A 23,114-nucleotide genomic window follows, 5' to 3' on the forward strand; every position below is an offset into this window, starting at 1 on the left:
GATATTTTTGGTCTTTGTATATTAGTAACACCTTTCTCTCAACCTAAAAGAAAAAGAAAGAGGGTGTATATCTTGGTATGTTTGTGTTTTATCAAGTGTCATCTTTTTCATACATGTACTTTGCTATCCTGTTTTCATCACCACAGTGTCTGTTGACCTAGTCTGTAAGTGTAGTGCTACCCTATCAGCCAACATTTAGAGAAGTCTGATCAGGGTTGATAAACATGATGTAGGAAATGATACCTTGTGAATTCACTATATTTAATAAAAATGTGGATGTTCAATAAGTTAAAATGCATAAAGTCCATGCCTATTTGGAAAGTTCAGTAATAGTATAGTAATCGTCATAGATAGTTTATAAAAGAAATTGTTCTATTTTTCAGGATCAATGGATTAATATGCATTATATACTTTCTATTTCTGACACTACATATTACCGACACTACAAATCATCACATCTCATCAGATTCCAGTTTCTGTTATACATAGTGGCAGGTATGAACACCTAAAATTCTCTAACATACCAGTGACTTTACTACTTCTGCAATAGTAATACCAATGTTACGGACACTACCTGACCTATTTTTATGTGTCATGTAAAACTTACATTAACTTTACCTTTCGAAGCTGTGAAATATTACCTTAAAGCCTATGAATAACCTAAAGGTTGCCTTAATAAAGATTAAAAAACCTCCAGATCTGTTAGGGGTAACCCCCTAGGACTCCCTCACCCCCAGAGGTCACTCATGCATTCCACCAACAATCAGATGCACCAACCTTTTACCATCATAATGGAATTACTTTTCTTAAATTTCTTGATCAGCAAAGTACTTCAAAAATCGTAGTTCAAAAACTAGTTTTTTTCCAGTTGATTTTAATACTGATATGGTGGTTCACTTTTTATGGCAACTGTAATAACAAACATAGCTCTCCTTTTCTGGAAGCCTATGTATGTCCAAAGTCAATTTTTAGTTGGCTTTGTCATTACTTTGGTAAGACATAGGTTTTGTGATATCATGCTTCAGTATGTCAGAGTCCTTGTCTGTCTGGGCTATAGAGACCACCTACTTGTTTTTCATAAAGTTATAAACTAATGTGAGAATGAATGTTCATAGACTCTGGGTTCAAACTTAGTTAGGAAATTTCTACTCACAGAGTCAAAATATTTCTTGGAAGTGAATCTCAAATTTTCACAGTCTTGTCAGCATTGTCAGGGGTGTACTACTGTTATGTTATGTTTTTGTTTATTAAGGTGTCCTATGTGGACTTATTTAAATTATACAGTGCTTAAATAAAATTGACAAACAAAAGAGTCACATCCAGCTCTCTGGCTTATAGGACACAAAAGAAATATCAAAATACATAAATAAATATCACATACGTTTTAATTATAAATAAAGGTTTTCCTATGATTAAATGCTTCGTGTAGAAAGTTTGTAGTATGAATGGGAAATTTTAACACTAAATGGCATAGTTTATCGTATATGTCCATATGACTTAAGTTTGGCATTGAAGTTATTATTTTATCCAGTAATGCTACACTACTATTATAAACTAATGTCAGCATCGTCAGGGGTGTGTTACTATTATAAAATAACGTTTCATCTGGGTCACTGCCCACCAACTTCTTTCCCAATATTAAGTACACAATACTGAGGTATATCTCCCCTTATACATCCATGTATTAATCTAGAGACTTGACTATCTGGCTTGGCAATGTTGTTTGCTCGACTATTGGGGAACAAGACTGTCATAGCCAAGTATTGTAGATCATCTCGACTGAGCATGCCTATTAAACACAAGACTCAATATACATATTTTTAAACACACAATTTTATTTTAAACATGTTTTAAATTACAATAAGCAATCCTTCGTCTCCTTGTGATCTACATAGACTTTACTTCCTAAAAGTAATGTTTGTACAAAATGCAGCGAGTGAAGCTAGCAAACAGACTTTACACTGAAACGCTGGAGATTTAAGGACGTCTAGGAGTAGTGTTAATATCTTCTGAATTTCATGGACAAGTTGAAGAGCTGGGGTAAACATCTGGAAATAGAACCAAACCACTACAGGAAACCACAAACATCATTCTGTAAGATAAAATGCAAATAGAACACCATCAGATTTCTACAAGCTTTCAATTTTGATTGACAACCTTCCATCGTTAGCAAATTCAAATCAAGATGTACGGTGTGATGGACGTGCGGTCAGTTCCAAGATTATCGCACACCTCTACACACAACGCCATGTATTCTGTACATAGACAGTTTTGCATATGCTACTTGGGGGATGGTTGTCACCTGACTGTACCCTGGATTCACAACTAAAATCCTGTCAATGATGGTATTTAGTCTTTGTCCGAAAGAGGTCAAAGTCTTTCCATATTTCCATCATGTAAATGTGATTTAAGTTAGGTGTAACACAAACAATTCCATCCAAAATGTAACCTTAAATGTGACCTCGTCTTACACAATGCATCTTGGAACTGGAAAATCGTCAATTAGTTATCTACCTCTCTGCCTCTTGCCGCTCAAGTGTGTTGACAATGCAGATCCTGGTTTTCATATATTTCAACATATATTTCAAGAAATCCATAGAATTGCTCGAAGTTGAACAAAATAGTATCTCATTCTTAAAAGCACTATACAGTATAGTGCAATAAATACATTCACCAAGGTAAATTATTTACAATCTCAATTCAGAAAAGTCAGTAAGGTATGCCATGACAGGCGCCCTCATACAGACTAAGTTCAGAACTACTACCGTATCTCCTCGGGTTAGCGCCCTCACACGGGTACTTAATTCTAACTGTGTTCACTTACATTTAAGTGCAAACTATGATTCTTCATCATCTTTTTTGTACTGATCCTTGATGAATGGTACATAACCTAACACTGCTTGCCAATTACACAGCCAGATAACGCCAACCCCTGCTACAGCAGTCCATGTGTATCCAGTACTTTTCCTACAGTAAACAAGACAATACAAACAATACATAAGCAAACTTAGACGAACTCATTTTATGTATGTATTTGTTTCAATATACAAATTTAAAGTTTTTGAGGGGGGGGAGGGAAGTGAAACTAAACAGGGAGGGGAACTCCATGATTAGTGCTAGTGTCTCATCTTACTACATTTGTATCAGCAGCAATATCTAATCCTGGTATAGAGAGTCACTGGCCACAGACAACAAACGCTTGCCATCGTGAGATCAGGAATGAGAATCATGGGTTTTGGTGGTTGATCTGTTACCATTTAGGCATAAAATGGAGTGGTTTGGAGTATGATTTTCATGTTATACATAGATTGGCCAGAAATTACAAGATGTCTTTGTGCTTTGTTACTTTGTGTTCTGTGAGTACAACATACAGTCAGTGGTGAAGTCTATGGTATACGTTTATAAACAAACATGTGAAAACTGGGCTGCATAAACTCTTAGTGCCTGTCAGGCACAATACCCATCATGGCCAGCACCCATCAGATTACTTTGCAGGTCTTTGCAGCCAGTACCATAGTCTTGGCCTTAGTAACATTACAATGTACATGATATAGCCAATATACTCTGTAATATCACCCCGAGAAAGCAAGGATTTCAGACTATTTTGGAGATGCAGAGAACTACACCAACAATGGGACATCAAGGAAAGGTTGGCTATGGCCCCTACAAGTACCGTAAGTGTCCTCCTCCCTATCTGTGACAAAATTACAGTACACGATTTTCACCAAATGTCACATAGTAGTAACAAAACCAATGAATCTGTATGTAACCAAATGGAATAATTCTAATGACCATGGCATAGATCAGATACTAGAAATAGAATTTAGGGTATCATAATATGGTGGTAAATACACCCATCGTCATATTGTTCACTAAAATGGGTAGAAATGGGGATATATCACCAAGGGAGAGTTACCGGTTTTATGGGTCTGTAGCCTACAGGGGGTGGGAGTGTAGATTTTTTGTTGGGGTTCGTAAATACACTATACTGCTATAAATTGACGTAACAGTGGTCATGATGTAACTGTGGACTGGTTTGTCATATCTATCATCCATTTGGTACTATAACACTACAATACTACTGTACCGAGTGATATGAAGTGTATACGTGTGCGGAAGATTGTAACGAGTACTAGTAACGCTGTACACTATAGGGGACGTCGTTTCACTAGCGTCAGAACCTCTACTCGTCGTAATTCCGACTTGTATAAGACGATAAAGCATAAAAATGACAGTGATACTCGTACACAAATTAAACTCACCAATTTCTCGCAAGTTCAATATATTTACGTCCAACTAGCCTCTGTATGATCGACATTTTGATACAGTTACGAAGCACAGGCACCACACAGCAGCCGGCAAAATTAAAAATGGCGAACAAGGTCAATCGTGGGGCATCGTGAGGTCATTTGATTATGCAGCGCCCTCACACGGCACTGAGCTGATAACATCGATCAATGGTTCACATTCATTCATTCATTCAGATAGACATAAAGTAAATACCAGTAGAATTTCATTATCACTGTTAATAACATCTCTCCTTACAAATCCAGCTACTGTATTTACCCATTTATTTATTTACTTCAACAGATTACAAAGTCTTGACTACATGTATTGCTGAAAGTTATAAAAGTATAAACGAATGTCATAATCTAATTTGAACTTTATAAATTCCGTGATATCAACTATCTACAATTTCTATTTTGCATATGTTATGAACTTTTATACTATGATAATCATATTTAAGCAGTATAAAGTCACTTCAGTATCTATATAAAACCATTATTGTTTAAATGAAATACAAACAATGGAAATTTTCCTTTGGGCATATCAGATAATATCAAACATACAGAACACATTCAAATACTTACATACACAGTGACACACATACCCAAGATAAATACATTCAGACACTGAAATGTACCCCTTACATATGATATATTACTGCATTACTGCTCAATATGGGTATTTGTGCAAACTGATCAGATCAACCAATTCCCTCTCTGTAGGTATAATTTCCTATACTCAGGGCCATAATATATTTATTACATGCCAAGCGAATGTTATATGGTGGGAAATGTATATTGATTTTGATTGACCATCCCAATCCATAGGCACAAGCTCCTATACTTGGGGGGTATAATTATATTTATTATATGCCAAGTGAATGTTACATGTTGGAATGTATGTTGATTTTTGTCATGTTTTCTGGTTAGATTGCCAATATTTGACAGCGTGTGTTTTTAAAAATAGCAGTTTTAATGAGGTACTACATTTTCCTCCATAATGCCCTTGGGCAATAAGAGCTTAATTTTAGCACCCCATCCAACACACACACACACACACACACACACACACACACCATCCCCAACATCCACCCCCTCCCCCACCCCCATCCCCACCCCAGCAAGTATCTCAGATGTACCTATCTCAAACAATGACAAGATTACATGTGTATATTGAGGTACGTAACAAATGAGGCACACAATTAAAAAAATAATAAACCAGGGAACACTAAACATAAATAGTTTGAATGTGTCATTTGTCAACTGTCTTTCTCCATGGTTAATTTATCTACAACTTCATCCACTGATAAATTTGTGTCTGTTATTTTGATGGTCTTGGATCTTGATTTTGAACCCTAGAAAGTAGAAAATAAATAACAAATCAGCAATACGGTATGCTAGAATGAGTGTTCATGGACTCTGGCTTAACTTAATCAAAATTTCTACTCATATAATCACAATATTTCTTGCAAGTGAATCCCACATTTCTGCTGATGTCTCTTCAGCATCATCATGGGTGTACTGCAGTGGACTATGCAGCATATGATGCATGTATATGTACTACTAGCTGAGGACAAAACCTATACTGAGATACTTGCACAGCAAGTATAGCATGTATATTCACTGTACAGGAATTGAAGCAAAGGAGAGCAAATGGATTCAGCTATAGTGTACAGAGAATTGCATGAAATTCAACTTCAAAAAATTCAAATAAGTTCATCAACATCAGTAGTAAAGGTTTCGTTAAACAGCTAAAGGAACTGAACCGAAGTAAACACATAGATAAAAGATATTACCATGTGAAACTAAAATATTACCGCTGATGGTCACATAATCTGAATTAATGGGTTTGTATGCTGTATTATTTGTAACATATCTGTTGTATTATCTTGACATACCTATGCATTTCATTAAAATTGGTAAATTCATTGTTGGGTTTAACCTTTTAACCCACTTCAGGTTAACTACTAACAAACACAGACCTGGCAGGATTAGGATGGAATAATGACTTAGTTTCTAGTACGTCTATGTGATTACACCCTAAAAATAGGGGTTTCAACAGTCAAAACCTCAACATTTATCAGGTTTCATAACAAGAATGGTAAGTAATTCATATGATAATGCTCGAGTTCAGATTACCACCAGTTATAAAACCATCTCAGAAATAAACTGCAAATTTGTCTACGTCACAGTCACTAGATATGTGACTTTGCTGTCCTCCTCTCCCTAAGGATAATAGTGAATGAGTGAAGCAGAATCACAGCTCAATCAAGTAGACGCTGGCTACTACAAATTCTACACACCTTATCCAGTTCTACATGACTTTTCCGAAGACTGAGTACTGATGCAAGATATCTGACAAGTTCTGTATTAGCTTCTCCATCGACTGGTGGTGCAGCAATTTGTACACCAACACTGTCACTGGATATATCTATACAAGGTAATTTGTGAAAAATTACCATTTTCGTTGATCACATATAGAAGATTTTTCAAAAATGTTTTCATATGATGTGCAAATAAAAATCATAATTATTTGGGTTTCTTAGTAAATATAATAAAGAAATAAGTTTTCTTCCCTCGTACGATAAAATTGGGAAATGCTGGTATAAATGTATAAGGAGGTTTATCCACTGTATAATCACAATTCACACTTTGTTTTCTTTGCAAAGAGTACTGGTTAGGGAGCTGTCATTATTTATGGCTGGGGGTTCAGAGGAATATAGGTCGAAAAAAGTTACTTGAAAATCCCATGTACACAAAGAGGAGGCGATCACTTGAATAATGAGGAAAGGAAGAGGGGTGGGGACAAACTGACCAACTTTGATGTTGATGACAGAATGATTGTGAATGCCACATCTATAGTCACTGGACAACTATATCAGCAAATGTGATAGTTTAGGGGAGTCATTCAAAAAACTTGTGCAGAACAGGGGAGGGGGGATGGATATTCAAATTGTTTAAGGTTCTTTGTTGACTCTTCCACCCCCATCCACACACCCTCCCAACCCCAGTCATAAAGCATTATACCTCCCTTATGCCCTCTTGCCAATCCTCATCCTCCAAGGCTAGATCTGAACATAGGATTCAAACATTGTACTGGACTAGAGTAATCAGACTACATGTATATATATATATACCTGTGATAGCATTTTGCTTGGCTCCTGGTTTAGCTTGTATGGTGATACTGATGGAGCCATCCTTGTTGGTTTTAACTGGACCAGCAGGACTCACTTGACCAGCAGATTTTGTATCACTTTCATTTGGCCTCTGTAATAAAACACATGGACCTGCATGGAATTCTGAGTAGGGTGCATGTATAAACTTAAATACTGTAACTTCAACCTGAACAGGTTTGTTCAATTATTATAAGTACAGAAAGATAAATTGATGAATGATCAAATGAAAGGCTTGTAGTGTCCATGACAACATATACTGTAATCCATATGGCCAGCAGTAAAACTTCCTAATTGCTACATTCCAAGCAACTGATATCATATACTTACATGATTATACTGATATGTACATTAGACTACATGAGTCAACTTAGCATGCAAGCAGACAACAGTGTACCAACTTCTCTCTATGGATTGTACACACACATCATCAGATATTACAAGGCAATTGAATATTCTTATATCCAAGCTTGCAATGATATAATTTATGTATATACCTGTATATATATATATATATATATATATATATATATATATATATATATATATATATATATATATATATATATATATATATATATATATATATATATATATATATATATATACACAACACTAATTTCTTTCTGTAAAATATGGTGTTTTGAAAGTCTTGACATGACTAAAATGTTTGCAAAGACACAAAGACATTTTAAAAAGCCTGTGATTAACTTCTGACTGTATCCTAAACACTATTGTCATTGTTATACTGCAATATTCCAAATCCGATTAATTCTATATTTAATTTAATAATGTAATTCAAACTACAAATTATTATATTATACAACTATCAAAGTAGACAGTCACATTCTCTGTGATACCTTTCCCTTGGTCTGCGGACTTTTCTTTTTAGGCATGCTTGGAGTGGTCCGTATATACCTGTAAAATGTACTAGGAAAACGTGTCATTCGAAAAAAAAATGTATTTCTGCAGTCCAGACATGTATATACAAATGTACATCAATACATCCACTAACGTTCGAGGAGCCACATTTTTTACATGTTTACAATCCCCAGCTGGTCAACAAGAGAGAGTGAGCCCTCTACGCCCTGAAATCGAGAAGACCATGCCCAAAATAAGATGGCGGCCTCCTTGATAAACCTCGATGTAAACAAACGGTAAGCAAAATTAACCATACATTGTATTTATTGGCCTTGCAGGATCAACATGGGTAAATGAAATGAAAATAAGAATAACCACCGAGGACAAATACAATTAAACTTGATCCTCAAATCCTAATATTCCATTCAGGATGAACTTTGATCACAGTCACTTGTGGGCTGATCAGTTTAAGTTAATGTTCTTGATGTTATAATAATAATATGCAAGGAATATTGATATGCAATATTTACTAAAATGGTGATACACTAAAAAATTACTTGTTTGTTATTTAATTTATGTGGTAGTCTTTACCTTCTATGACTGTTACGTTTGTGGGGGATAAAATTGATATTTCGTATATTTTTGTTGTCTTGTTTATTTATTTGTTTATAATATTGTAATTTATGTAAACAAGATGTACCGTGTAACAAAATGTAGACTGAGGTTCCTGTGTTCCATTGCCAGTTACTTTGTTCAATTGTTATATTGAAAAGTTTCGTAAAGCAAACTTAGGTTTTTGTAAACGCTGTACTACATTTAATATACAGTAGTCTAGAAGCTATCCCTGGCTTCAATTCTCTTCGATCTCGCTCATGTCTAGTCAAAATGGATGTATAGAATCACATTCTGTGCCAAATTTTAAATTACCACCAACAGCTGTATTTATTCCAACTTGAGTCCGATGGCCTTATCATGTTACTTACATTCAAACTTGTAGGTGGCAGTTAGAGTTATGATGTAAACATAATTTGTATATCAGGATCAAGGATCATGTTTTTATTGACAGAATTACCCAATTAGTGCCTACCAATGTGTGGTGGATTAATTACTACTGACATAGTCTAGAAGCTATCTGGGTTCAATTTTCTCTGATCAATCTGTCCGTAAAGTCAAGCGAGTTTTCGAGAACAACATTTCGTTCTGATACCAGTGCATACAGCAGTTGTTAAATGCTATTAGAGTATTGATATATGAACGTGATGATGTTATCGCGCTGTCATGTGACTTACTTTCAGACTGGAGGTAGTTTGTTGTAAATTGAACAAAGTAACCAATTAGAACTACCTGTGAGTGTGTGATGGATTACTACTGACATACCCTGTGCACTTATATATCTGCTGTTCGCCCTTTCCCCAGCAGGAGGTTTATAAATTTTCTAAAGATTATATTCATTTGACTAGATGTGGAGAAAAATCAAGCTCACAGATATTGTCTAGAATATACTGACATGACTTTTGTCAGCATGTACTAAAGCTAGATTTTCACCGGATTAGATTTGACTAGACGAGAGAGAGAGAGAGAGAGAGAGAGAGAGAGAGAGAGAGAGAGAGAGAGAGAGAGAGAGAGAGAGAGAGAGAGAGAGAGAGAGAGAGAGAGAGAGAGAGAGAGAGAGAGAGAGAGAGAGAGAGAGAGAGAGAGAGAGAGAGAGAGAGAGAGAGAGAGAGAGAGAGAGAGAGAGAGAGAGGAGAGAGAGGGGGGGAGGGAGGGAGGGAGGGAGGGAGGGAGGGAGGGAGAGGGAGAGAGAGAGAGAGGGGGGGAGCGAGAGATCAAAGAAGATTGAAACCACAGATAGCCTCCAGACTATACTATTGTGTCATCCAATAGTTATTACCAGAACCAATGATACCTAATCTGACTTTTTATACTTTCTAATTTCAGAGTCAGTTCCGTCTTAAATCGGGATGTCAAACAATTTGGTAAAAAGTATATGTTTGATGGTTGTGAAGAAACTTGCTGGAATTCAGATCAGGTATGTGTGTCTGCAAAGTTTATATCTGTACCAGGTTGTATCCTTGAAGACAATAAATGTATGTATGTAATTTCATTCAAACATCTAGTTGCCTTTTTGTTTCTCTTGATGTCAGTATTACCACCTGGGTATGTGCCATCAAACGTTAAGTAACTTCTCTTTCAGTTCTTTGCCCAAGTCAATTAACTTTCATTGTGCCTTCGATTGCAACATACATTTTCCGGTATGGGTCAAAATGATAATTAATAGTTACTGTGTTTCCTTGTGGTTCACATAGTAAGGACTAGGGGAACATCAAACAGCATGCTGTACATCAGTGATACATCAAGCAAATTTTAATTTGTTGCTATGGGCACATTCAGATAAAAACCAATTGCAATCAGTTAGCTAGCCTCTCTGGATATGTGACAGTGCTAACTCTGGTCTGCTATGAGCATAGTCACAGATCAGTGCTGTGGACAGTTGAGCTAACGGATCACAAATGGCTTTTACACTGAACTCATCCATAGTCTGTAAGAGACGCCATGTTGAGGTGCCCTCACACATCAGCCGATAGCCCTTCTGGTTGTGGGTGGAATGACACAAATGTATCTTACAATTCTAGAGAGTGCAATCATGCAGTCAGTGAATGTCACTGTAGTATATGGCATCAATGTTTATCTGACTGCTTTAGATGTAGCTTATCTACTTGCAAGCATAGACTTGAATTTGACATTTTGCTTTCTTGGAGAGTGTTTGATAGGAAGGCAAATATCTTATCTGAATCTTTCCATCTAGATAGGCTACCATAAGTTGCTACTTGCATACACTGGTTATGTATATATAGATTTCGATCAAAATGTCATCTTCATTGGATCTCATCCTAAGATGCTAATAGTATGTATGCTGTATCTTTATGGAATCACATACATTCAATTTTGATGGATGCCAGTTTCAGAAATATTTGTTCATTAAAAGATTGCTGAGGGGCATGTTCCTTTATTGAGCTTGTGCAACATTGCGTGATCATCCCTAAGCGCATAGGATTTAAGCAGTCACATTGCAGCCTCCATCATGCAACCACAATCATGTTCAAATCTTGCCCAAGGACTTTAGTCATTCTGAAACAAATGACTGTGGTGAGGATCAAACCTGCAAGCTGCACATTCCAAGCCAATCTGACTAAAATCAGATGTGGTGAATACGGCTTGATTTCTTTATTTACATCTACTTCACTTGTTTAGTGTTGTGTGTTTTCAATTTTGTTGTTCTGTAAGTGATCACCACCATCACAACAAAGAAACAGGTAAATAAAGAAATCGAGCCGTATTCACCACATGAGATTTTAATCACATTGCTTCCAAGCCAAACTAACCATTCAGCCATCATGAATATACAATGATGTTATTGTTGATTTCTATGCAGGGGTCACCGCAGTGGGTATTATTGAATTTTCCCAACCCTGTCAAGATAGAAGAATTACAGATACAATTTCAAGGTGGTTTTGTGGGCAAAGAGTGCTGCATTGATGGTTTCCATGGAGATGAATTTACAAGAATAACAGAATTTTATCCAGAAGATGTTAACTCATTACAAATATCCTTTGTTTTGTTTCTTTGTCAAAAGTTGGTGAATCAGTTCGAGTTTTCTTAGTGTCTGCTTAGATGTCAAAATCATGGTACAGTAACAAGAAATTTGGCAATTATGAAATTGGCCAACTAATATGCAGGGGAAATTGGCCATTTATGAACTCATTGTGCAATTGTATAGAAGTTGGCCAGTTAGAAATTTAACCAACTCTTAGACAGGAGAAATTGGCCAGTTATGAATTTGGCTGACCAATTAATAAAAGTTGACCATCTAAAAACATGGTCAGACTGTAGATAGGAGAAGTTGGCCAGTTAGAGATTTAGCCAACTTTATACAGACAGTAAAAATTGGCCAGTTATGAACTTTGCCAACAAATACACCAGAGTCAACCAGCTAAAATATGGCCAGCCTTTACATAGGAGAAGTTGGCCAGTTAGAAATTTAGCTAACTTACAGACAGAAAAAATTTGCCAGTTCTGAACTTGGCCAACCAATACTACATCAGAGTCAACAACTTAAAACATGACCAGCTTGTAGACAAGAGATGTTGGCCAGCTAGCCAGCCAATAAAAGACAGTAAAAATTGGCCAGTTATGAACTTGGCCAACCAATACATCAGAGTCAACAGCTAAAAACATGACCAGCCTGTAGATAGGAGAAGTTGGCCAGTTTGAAAGTTAGTTAGCTAACTCAGACTGGAGAAAATGACAGGTTTTGAACTTGGCCAAACAATGCATAACAGATGGCCGACTCAGAACATGACCAGCTTGTAGATAGGAGATGTTGGCCAGTAAGAGTTGTAAGCAAACTAGGTTTTTGGCTGCATAGGTAGAAGTCAGACATATATGCACACAGCTCAAAGAGATAAGCCGGCCACTTATTGGCAAATTAATGAACTTTACCCATAAGTAGAAGTAGTGAACATGAGCAGTTTGTAGGCAGAAGTCAGTCAAAAATGAAATCACTAAATCTTTTTCCATGTAAAATGAAGATTCTAGCTTTTTAAACATTTGTGACTAGCTGATATAATCCCAGTAGAAGTAGCTGGATCATTTGAATCATGTTACAACAAGGCAAGTCAAGTGTGCATGTGTCACCTTATGTGTAAAAAGTATGTAAACAAGACTAGCCGAGGTGTTTTTAAAGAAACCTGTATTAAAGGTTAGCTTTGGTTAGTTTTGAGCCCCTGGTCCAAAGGGGATGCAATAAATAGATAGATAAGTTAGCAAATTTATGCTATCAGACAAAAAAGTTTTAAAATTGCACCAAAAAATAAACTTGGCAAAATGAATGATTGACCAATATGTTGTCATCAAAGTACATATCCTTTCTCATTATTATACCATGATCACACCATTTCTTAACTATTCCATTATTGGGTTGTGTTACCTTAACTATTTTTCCTTCACAGATTTCCTATTTCTTCTAGTGCCATGGTAACCAAACTTAAAATAGTATTTAATGATAGTACAGATTTTTTTGGAAGAATCACTATTTACAAATTAGATGTTATCGGCAGAATTCAAGAAACATGACAAAAATAAAAGATGTTTTAAAATTATACTTGGAGAGTCATTTGTGGTCTTTGAAGTTAAGGGATTAGTCACTGAGTAGTAAAAATGTAAACCTACAAAATAGTTATGAATTATTGTTATTGTCTTGCAATTCTATATGTCCTGAAGTTACTCAAATCTCATGTAGTCATCATCACCATAAACCACAGGCTCTTTTAAGGTGCTCTCCGAGATACACCATCAAAAGTATCATTTTTCGTTTCGTCGGGAGAATTTGTACTCTGGTTGGCGAGAATGGTATTCCTACTTTTAATGGTATGGGGGATTATTGTTTACTTAGATAGCACATAGACCCTCCACCCAGAGGCTGAGGGTCTATGGATAGCACTGCAAAGCACTTTGCTCTTTTAAATTTGTCCACAGAAAAAATAAAATTATATTATTCTAAAATGAAATGTAATAAAATTCAGCTATTTTATTCACAGGAAAACTATTGTTTAGTCAAGCTGTTAGACCTTCAGGCTTTCTCCCAATACGACAAGTGACTGAAGGTTGCTTTATAGAGGGCAAAATGCCCAAGTTCAGCTAAACATATGGCAAAACATGTACAGTAGTTATTAGTCCCCGCCGGACAAAATCCGGGACGGGGACTTATGGATTGGGTTCCGTCTGTCTGTGTGTCTGTGCGTCCGTGTGTCCGTGCGTCTGTGCGTCCGTCCGTCCGTCCGTCCGTCCGCAGCCGTTTCTTGGAGATGCCTGGACCAATTTTTTTCAAACTTGGTACAGGGGCAACATACATATGCACGTCAATTTGTTTTATGATACGATCCAATATGGCCGCCTAGCAGCCATTTTGTTTCCAAAGCCATAACTCAGACTTGCTTGTACAGATCTCATTCAAAGTTGGTATTAGGACAGTGTTCTATGACATACATGTGCATATCCATTGTTGTCATGATACGATCCAATATGGCCGCCTAGCAGCCATTTTGTTTGTGAATTTTCCATGTCCAAAGCCATAACTCAGACATGCTTGAACAGATCTCATTCAAAGTTGGTATTAGGACAGTGTTCTATGACATACACGTGCATATCCATTTTCGTCGTGGTATGATCCCCCATACCCGACCCATCCTTTATTGTTGTAGGCATGTTCCATGTCCAACAAGCAGACACAACATATCTAAGTCTGTTTGATTTAGGTTCACAAGTGTTGTTGCGTGATCAGAGTAGTGATAATTCCTTAAAATCCAATCATAGCTGGGACTATGTCATTCTCAATGACTTGTTTCTGAAAGGATGTACACCCGAGGTCATTGATCCTTCACTCCAGTGTTTATGGTGAATGTTATTGTTATGTAACAATCCATTTTCATTTGATTTTATCATGCTTTCTATCAATTTGACCGGAAAATAATTGAGAACAACCAGTGCCCACGACTTCAGCAATTCCTTCCCCCAGGGGTGACTGTAACGATCTGTATTGAATTTGCCAATGACCCCTCAAATTTTCTGGAGACCCCCCCCCCCCAGCCATAAATAATGATAGGGCCCTAAAGTAAACACGTGTATATTCAATATGGACTATAAAGCGGTGATGTGTCATGGTAAAAAAGTAGTATATAATAGACTACGATGTCTGTTTGCTCCCTGCCGTATGATTTGTAATGATTGGGAGCCTGAAATGAAAAGATTTCCCGTTTTCATGTAATATTGGTCCGCTAAAGAAAGAAACATTAATAAAGTGAATCTAGTCTAGGGGTGGTCCTGCTGCAGACGGAGTGGGTCGGGACTCGATTCTGACAAAAACACCGAGAGAAGGAAACAGTCGTTGTCAGAAACTTTATTCCTTCGTCTGCAAGCAGGACTATAGTCTAAAGGCTATCCGTCTTCAGATTCAAGGCCAAGGATAGCTACACTTCGTGTAATATTTATTCATGCAAAAGTTTTTGATAATACAGTCCAAAAACTTTGTTGACTTTGTCCTTTAGTCTATTTGCAAAACGGCTTACCGTGAAAATTAGGGTATGGGGTGTATGCTACATGATCCCTATACATAAGAAGTTATCCCGGGGGCGGTACCAATAGCCAACTCTGGTATGGGTGTGTGGCCAGTGCTGGAAACCCCAGACCCCATTTTAGACCCACTTTGACCAAAAATCAAGACCCCATTTTAGACCATTACAGGATTCTAAAAGATGAAAGTTTAGACCGAACTATTTTTTCCTTAGAAGGCAACATTTTGGGGCAATTAATGGCAATTACGATTGGTAAGGACAGTGGACCACATTTTAGACCAAGCAAAATAAAAAATAATGGAAAGTGGATCCCATTTTAGACTCTTCAACTCGAAAAAACACCCCATTTTAGACCAAAAGGGTTAGAAAATGCACCCCAAAGGGCGGCACATATACGTATACTCATATAAGGGGAGTAGCCCCCCGGGGAAGTAATACGGTGAAAGATAGGCTTTGCCACTTATTGAACTCCATGGTTGTCATTGTCGTTCATGTTATCGGCCTTGTATTTGTCCAACCATGGATGTCCATGGTCCAACTGATAAAGTGGTCACATCGGTTCGACTTTCTGTCGAAATACAGCACTAAAAGTGCATCACGGAGCAGTCATTCCAAAGATCCTGTGAGATGAGTTTGTCTAAAGGAGATGAGGTGATCGAATGGTCATCCAACAGCCAGTTGTCTGAAGAAGTCCAAGTTCATTCTGAGGAATCGATTCAATTAGTGTCCACAGAAATTGACTCCAATATCCAACAAGTGTGTATATCGATTCAAGACAATACTGACACCACGCTAAACGTCGCTATCAATATGTCGGTGAGTTCTCGCTTTTTATTGAGACACCACGGTTGTTGTTGGTGCATATAGACCAGACATGGCTTAATCTAGCCACAGGGAAGTTTACAGGGTAGATCATAGAGTAAAGAACGAATAATCAATTTTGTTCTCGCGATTTTCCGAAAATCAGTGAGTGTTACATCCACTAATCCGACTAATGGAGGTAACACTACAGGCAATTAAGAAGATACTTGTCTGTGGTAACACGTATACTGCCATTAGTTGGACCAGTAGATTTTTACACTTACCGTGCAACGTGTTACTAGTTTTAAGAACGTGAGTTTGTTCTAGGATTAGCAATCTGCTAATTAATGCAAAGTTGGAAAACATCTGATAAGACAGTGGTAACAGAAGAAAATAGTGGAGGGGGTGGTGAGAGGAAACCACATTTAAAACTTTATTTGAAATGTAGAGAAAATAATATTAGAAATTCGGAAAATCGCGAGAACAAAATTGATTATCTGTTCTTTACCCTATGATCTGCCTTGTATACTGTCTAGAATAACGAAGAAAATAATTTAGATTTTCCATTTTTTTTAAAAATGCAAAGTTGGTGGAAGGACATCGTAGTGTCATATAATATGGATATAGGTATTTTCTGATAAGAAAGCATCCACTACTTCTTGTACTCATGACAGACATGAAGATGGTTGGAGAATAACAAGATACGTAACATATATGTAAATCATATATATGTAAATCATCTCGTTTGATAAATGTAGCTCAAAATACCATGTACAGTCTTGCTGCTAGACGTTCGGGCTTTCTTCCGATACGATAGCGATGTTGGTCATGTGTCGTATTGTATCGGAAGAACATCCGAGGTCTAGCATCTAGACTAAATACCATGTAGCTCGAGGCAAAAAGTGTATTCAATCAAGCGAATGCATGGCAAGTCCAACACGTCTATATCTGTTTTAAATAGCCTGACTTTCATTGCTATGTTAGTGCGTATAAATATCTCATAGCAATCATCTCAAAAATCTACAAGTAAGCTTGACATCGGGGCAAAGAGTCGTCTCTCTTATACTAGAAGGACTGTGTATGGAAATGGGTGGTACTTCCATGGACTGTGATTATCCGTGATTTTACATTTGCGTCCTTTGTTTACTGTTTTCTGTGATGTTCCATATTCAAAATAGTTGTAACATCAATAAACCTACATCTATTACATCATAAATAAAGATGGCAAATGAATATAGATTGTAGTTTCGTGGCCACGTCACTCTTATGCAATATGTTGACACTATTGTTTCAACACAGATTCCACCTTGCTGATAGTGTGAACAATGATATACCAACAAAGGCGACCTTGACATTGTTGTAAGGGGTAAACCATTTGATTTCTGAGGGACCGGAGGATTTTCAAGAGATTTTCGGTCAAAAGCAGGAAAAACAAGTATTCGTAGAAGTCACATATCCCCCCCCCCCCCCCATATCGTTTATTTGTGTGTGACTAAAACTTATTTTATTTCGAATGATAAATATTTGTTAATGGTACGGCATGCAACAATATACTTTGGGAAATTTTCTCGGTGTTAGTTTTCTGAATTCAAATTTCAATTGTGATCGGGAGATGGTATTGTTATCACCTCAACATGACTGTTACAATAACACCATGCAGGTAGCACTTTTTAGTCCTTAATTTCAAAACTTTCTAGGGTACCCCCCCCCCGCACACACACACACACACACACTGCTCCCTTGCATTTTCATTTAAAAAGTTTACTTACTTTTATTAATACCTCGATATGTTAACATATCACCAGAAAGTGGGTTTTTTAGTCCTTGAATGTCAAAAATCTCCAGGGGCGGGAGGAGGGACTTGAAACCTTCCTCCCGGACCCGCCCTATTTTGCGCCCTCAAACTACAGACAAGTGAAACATTTTGTGCTCAAACTTCTATTCAACTTTACCGCCTACTTTCCAATTTTACTAACTACTTTTGGAATAATAAATAATAAATAATAATAATATCACTTGTAAAGCGCCATATATCCTAAAAGTTCATAGGCGCTGAAACACTACAAAAAACGATAAAAACTACTAGTGTAAAACATACTAAAAGAGTCTCAAAGTTCACTGACAATATAAAGAGTCCCATGTAATAAAATTCATTAATGATGCACAAGAATCACTGGTAAAAAGTACTTGTGATAGCAAAAAGTCACTTCTTCTAGAAGTCACTAATGATAAATAAGAATCAGTCACTAGAAAGTGTCACCTGTAATAAAAGCAAAAAAAAATATTAAAGAAAAGTCACTTATGTTAAAAATGCTGTTCTGAACAGGTGAGTCTTCACTTTAGTTTTAAAACACGATAGTTCATCACACTGTCTTCACAATTAGACTGCTGCAGCATTGGAGAAAGCACGTTTCCCATACGATGATTTTACCGGACTAATTTCGACAAGTAGCTTGGACTTAGAGCATAGATTACTGCTGAGTTCATAAAACTTCAGAAGCTGGGATATGTATGGTGGAGCCGTGTCATGTAGTGCTTTATATGTTATCAGAAGTACCTTGAATTCAATCTGATGTATGTATGTATGTATGTATGTATGTATGTATGTATGTATGTGTGTATATGTATGTATGTATGTATGTATGTATGTATGTATGTATATATATATATGTAATATATATATATATATATATATATATATATATATATATATATATATATATATATATATATATATATATATATATATATATATATAGTTTTGGTAGTACTGGAACTCTTTCTTGGTTGTAACTCGGAGTTTCACGCATTGCGCGATCATCAGTTGTCTGTTGATCGCGCAATGCGTGAAACTCCGAGTTACAACCAAGAAAGAGTTCCAGTACTACCAAAACTATTACGCTCTGCCACTGCGGTATAGAGCACTGTCTTAGTAGATTGATACCCACCGAGTTATATATATATATATATATATATATATATATATATATATATATATATATATATATATATATATATATATATATATATATATATATATATATATTGTCTGATGATCGCGCAATGCGTGAAACTCCGAGTTACAACCAATATGTGTGTGTGTGTGTATGTGTGTGTGTGTGTGTGCGTGCGTGCGTGTGTGTGTATGTATGTATGTATGTATGTATGTATGTATGTATGTATGTGTGTGTGTGTGTATGTATGTATGTATGTATGTATGTATGTATGTATGTATGTATGTATGTATGTATGTATACAGCAATCAAAGAAATAAAAAGTGATGATTGACAGACACTGGACTAGGGTTGTCAGTAATATCCTACACGACGACAATACTCAAAGCATATACTGTTGTTATTTTTTTAATTACTGTACCCCTACTAGGCAAAAAATAATGCTGTCGAGCTGCTCTCTCGAAAAAGAACATGTGCTGTTAGGGGTATGGTGGTTGAAATTAATTGTTGGGTCCTCTGATCGGGTCCAAGTCCTCCAGCCCCCCACCCCCCTCCCACCCAATCAAATGGTTTACACCAAAGTAACACCGTTACCTGAATGCAAACCACACCTGAGTTCCTTGCTATTGTTTATTCATCACTGGTTGTTTAATCACAATCGTGTCACCTTGCATGTATTTTGCATAAAATTATGTAGAAACACCCAGTTTCTATGCCATATATGTATATTGTGTTTTTACGGTGCTAAGGATCCGAGTTTGGCAATAAATCAGCTTGCATTAGTGCTCATGTTGGTCTCTGTACATTGATTCCTGTTGGTACTCCTCGACGATTGAGTGTAATTGCCTGGTAAAAGAGTTGTTACTGACGACCTAGAAAAAAAGCCATACAAAAGGCATCGACAGTTGTAATGGCAGATGTAGATTCCAATAGTCTTGAAACTGTGATTGCTCCCTCCACAGCTGCAGTAAATTCAAAATCTAAGGTACGTTGGATATATGAAATGTCTACGTCACTCATAATTACGAGTTGGCCTCCTATTAAATTCAGCCATACACAAACAGGCGTTGAAGTTAGCGGATTTCGCCATTTCGAGGTGGACAGACGTCCGTACCGGTTACAGCATATGTGTAGCAGTATTCAATGAAACACATTTTCGTGCATAAAAAAATCCATTTGCATTCGAAAATTCATTTTTTCATTGGTTAATTCATAGACGGTAGACCTTCCATGTTAGTTGTCTGAGGGTTAATTTACATATTTGTATTCGTAAAATCATTTTAATGCGAAATGTCAATGTTTGTATTTGTACTATTCGTCAATGTCTATTCATGTGCTAACAATGTATGTTTTATGTTCGTCAAAAATATAGTGGTATTCTTTAAACTTAAGCTTCCCTTTGTATTTGTGATTTTCAATATTGTTATGTTTGCTTGTTGTAACCTTGTGTTCATATGCATGCTACGACCCAGTTTCTGTTGTACACGTACGCACGGTATTTCCATTCGAGAGAGAAACATATAGTAAAACTGTAATTTGTAATGGACTCCTAAATTCTTGCGTGGGAAGCGTGTGTATTTTGTTATTCAAGTGAAACATGTATGAAACCGTCATTACTATAATTCAAATCTGAGGTAAATCATGTGTTTATATAGTGTTATATATTGTAGTAGCGACTGGGGGGAGTCGAATCTCGAATCTTTCGCCGTCACATTGAATTCTGAATTCCTCCGTCCGCAATTAAGACAGTCATATTGTAATCTATGGCAGCTTGTGCGTTGATTTGGTGTAAGAGGGTGTTTTAATTTCATTTTTATACGTTTCTTTTCTATTTCTTACTTTGTATAAGGATATTTTTCTGATAACAAAACGTATTTAGGGAGCCTCAGTATTTACAAAGGGCTGGAGGAAATCACACATGGTCTGTTAAATAAAACATGACCCCCCCCCCCCATTCTCCATTTGTAAAAAGTGACCCTCCCCTTTTTCCCATTTTATAAAACATGACCCTCCCCATGACAGTTACATATACTGAACGTTAATCAATATTCCCATCATATGTATACATACAAAATACAAGTTTCTGTATTAGAAAGCAATATTTGTACATATAAAGTGACAAACAGTAAAGTACTGGCTAATTACCTTTCTCTTATAATCATTGTCATAGAGTTAAAAGAAATATTGAGTTATCAGTTTGACCTCTAGTAAAAGGGCGATGACCATTGTCAGTGACTATCATTTTGAAGAAATTCAGTATAATCCTCTCACCTGGAACATTGAACTTGTGAAAACAAAGTAACTCTGAGTTCAAAAGAAAGTCTTGGTATTAATTTTCACACCTATTCAACAAGAGATAATCCTTTACACCTGGATAAACAATCCTTGTATCCAGGGTAGCTTTCTTATGTTTAGTAACTCTTCCAAAAATAATGACCAATCATAATTCAATTTTAGAGCATGTGATCCTTTGTAGCCAATGGGATGGAAGTAGTGTTATTATGGGATGGGGAATGCTATAAGAATGGGTTTTTTAGTTTGTGACTTCAGTTTTGTGACTGGTTTGAGGTGAGAGCTGTCTTGGCTCTAAATAAAGTTCACAACTCCTTCTCAAGAAGTTCTGCGTGCTTGCCTGTATATCTAGTGAGTGTGTTGTGCTGAGACTTTGGTAATTCGATCTAAGAGTTAACAAGTGAAGTTGAAGGCAACTATACACGGCCGTATACTAAACTTCGTTACAATCATACACACTCTAGTTAGTATCTAAAATGTGCTTTCCATGTTGTGCATACTCTGTCTGATCTGGTCACTTGTAAAAGTTCCATGATACCATTGTCATCATCATCATCACCACCCTCACCTTCAGTATTGCCATTATCGTGTCACTTTAATCTGACTCACTGGCACTACTTGAGTCAGTATTTGTATCACTGTCCGTGTGCTCTATGACATTCAAAACTAAATCGTCATCATCATCATCATCATCATCATCATCATCATCATCATCATCATCATTATCATAATCATCATACTTAAAGTATACTTTGGAATGTCAAGTACATTTCCATGCTCAAGTATACTTAAAATATAAATTTACAATAATTGAATCTTCAAATTGGTCACAAAACTACGGATTATAAAATGTTACCCCCCCCCCCCAACATTGTAATTCAAAAGATGACTCTCCCCCAAGAACAGGGTTGTAAAATGTGACACCCCCATTCCTCCGCCCCCCCCCCCCTGTAAATACTGAAGGCTGCCATTTAGCAAGTTTTGGTATTGAGGGATTTTGTCAGCAGTGTGGGAAAAATACAGACACACATATTTAACAAGTTACGAACATGTCCGGATTCATGCCTGGTTTATCCGAACACCTTTAAAAAAAGGTACTGATGACTTTAGGAGTCTAATTGTCTTGTGTGATGATCCAATGTCTAGATATCAGCTATACAACTCGAACTTTTTTGATGCACAAGTTTAGTTCGATGGTGATGACGGCTAGCTAATGCCGATAGTACTTTTAAATTTTTAGACTGTCTTGTTATTTCTTATAAAATATTTGTTTATGAAGTTGAATTTACTTCTAAGTATTTCAATCTTAAAATTTCTAATTGGTTTGTTAAATGTGATTTTTTTTCTGAAGGTTATCAAATCCGACACCAACTTGAAGACCAAGGCTCTCACGAAGTCGCCGTCGACACCAGAACAAAAACAATTAAAAAGCCATCCAATTTTAACTTCGTCTTCGTCATCAGAGGTTGAAATATGCATAGTAAATGATGAAAAGGCTAATACCGAAGCAACGAAAGAAAGTAAAAATATATCGCGATCGGGCACAGAATCTCAAACTTTGTCGACAAAGAAGGATAAAAAATATTCCAAAGGCGTGTCATCAAAGAAATACGCGTT

General features: G+C 36.6%; 3 protein-coding genes across 3 annotated transcripts; 1 reads left to right on the plus strand and 2 right to left on the minus strand.

Annotated features, from left to right (window-relative positions):
* Positions 1–1,835: 1,835 nt before the first annotated feature.
* LOC144443853 (cytochrome b-c1 complex subunit 10-like) lies at positions 1,836–4,381 on the minus strand. The gene is made up of 3 exons (XM_078133423.1): positions 4,263–4,381; positions 2,825–2,967; positions 1,836–2,092 (listed from the first exon to the last, which is right to left on the minus strand). Exons 1-2 carry the CDS (start codon positions 4,316–4,318, stop codon positions 2,838–2,840), a joined length of 186 nt encoding a protein of 61 aa, XP_077989549.1. The 5' UTR covers positions 4,319–4,381; the 3' UTR covers positions 1,836–2,092; positions 2,825–2,837.
* A 1,082-nt stretch (positions 4,382–5,463) lies between these two features.
* LOC144443836 (UPF0235 protein C15orf40 homolog) lies at positions 5,464–8,507 on the minus strand. Its single transcript, XM_078133399.1, has 4 exons — positions 8,320–8,507; positions 7,424–7,553; positions 6,590–6,717; positions 5,464–5,641 (listed from the first exon to the last, which is right to left on the minus strand). Exons 1-4 carry the CDS (start codon positions 8,404–8,406, stop codon positions 5,546–5,548), a joined length of 441 nt encoding a protein of 146 aa, XP_077989525.1. The 5' UTR covers positions 8,407–8,507; the 3' UTR covers positions 5,464–5,545.
* A 71-nt stretch (positions 8,508–8,578) lies between these two features.
* Positions 8,579–13,453, plus strand: LOC144443869 (nuclear receptor 2C2-associated protein-like). The gene is made up of 4 exons (XM_078133456.1): positions 8,579–8,616; positions 10,259–10,349; positions 11,754–11,924; positions 13,328–13,453. Exons 1-4 carry the CDS (start codon positions 8,579–8,581, stop codon positions 13,451–13,453), a joined length of 426 nt encoding a protein of 141 aa, XP_077989582.1.
* Positions 13,454–23,114: the final 9,661 nt, after the last annotated feature.

Source organism: Glandiceps talaboti, chromosome 12 (assembly GCF_964340395.1).
Source record: "Glandiceps talaboti chromosome 12, keGlaTala1.1, whole genome shotgun sequence".
NCBI classification, from domain to species: Eukaryota; Metazoa; Hemichordata; class Enteropneusta; family Spengelidae; genus Glandiceps; species Glandiceps talaboti.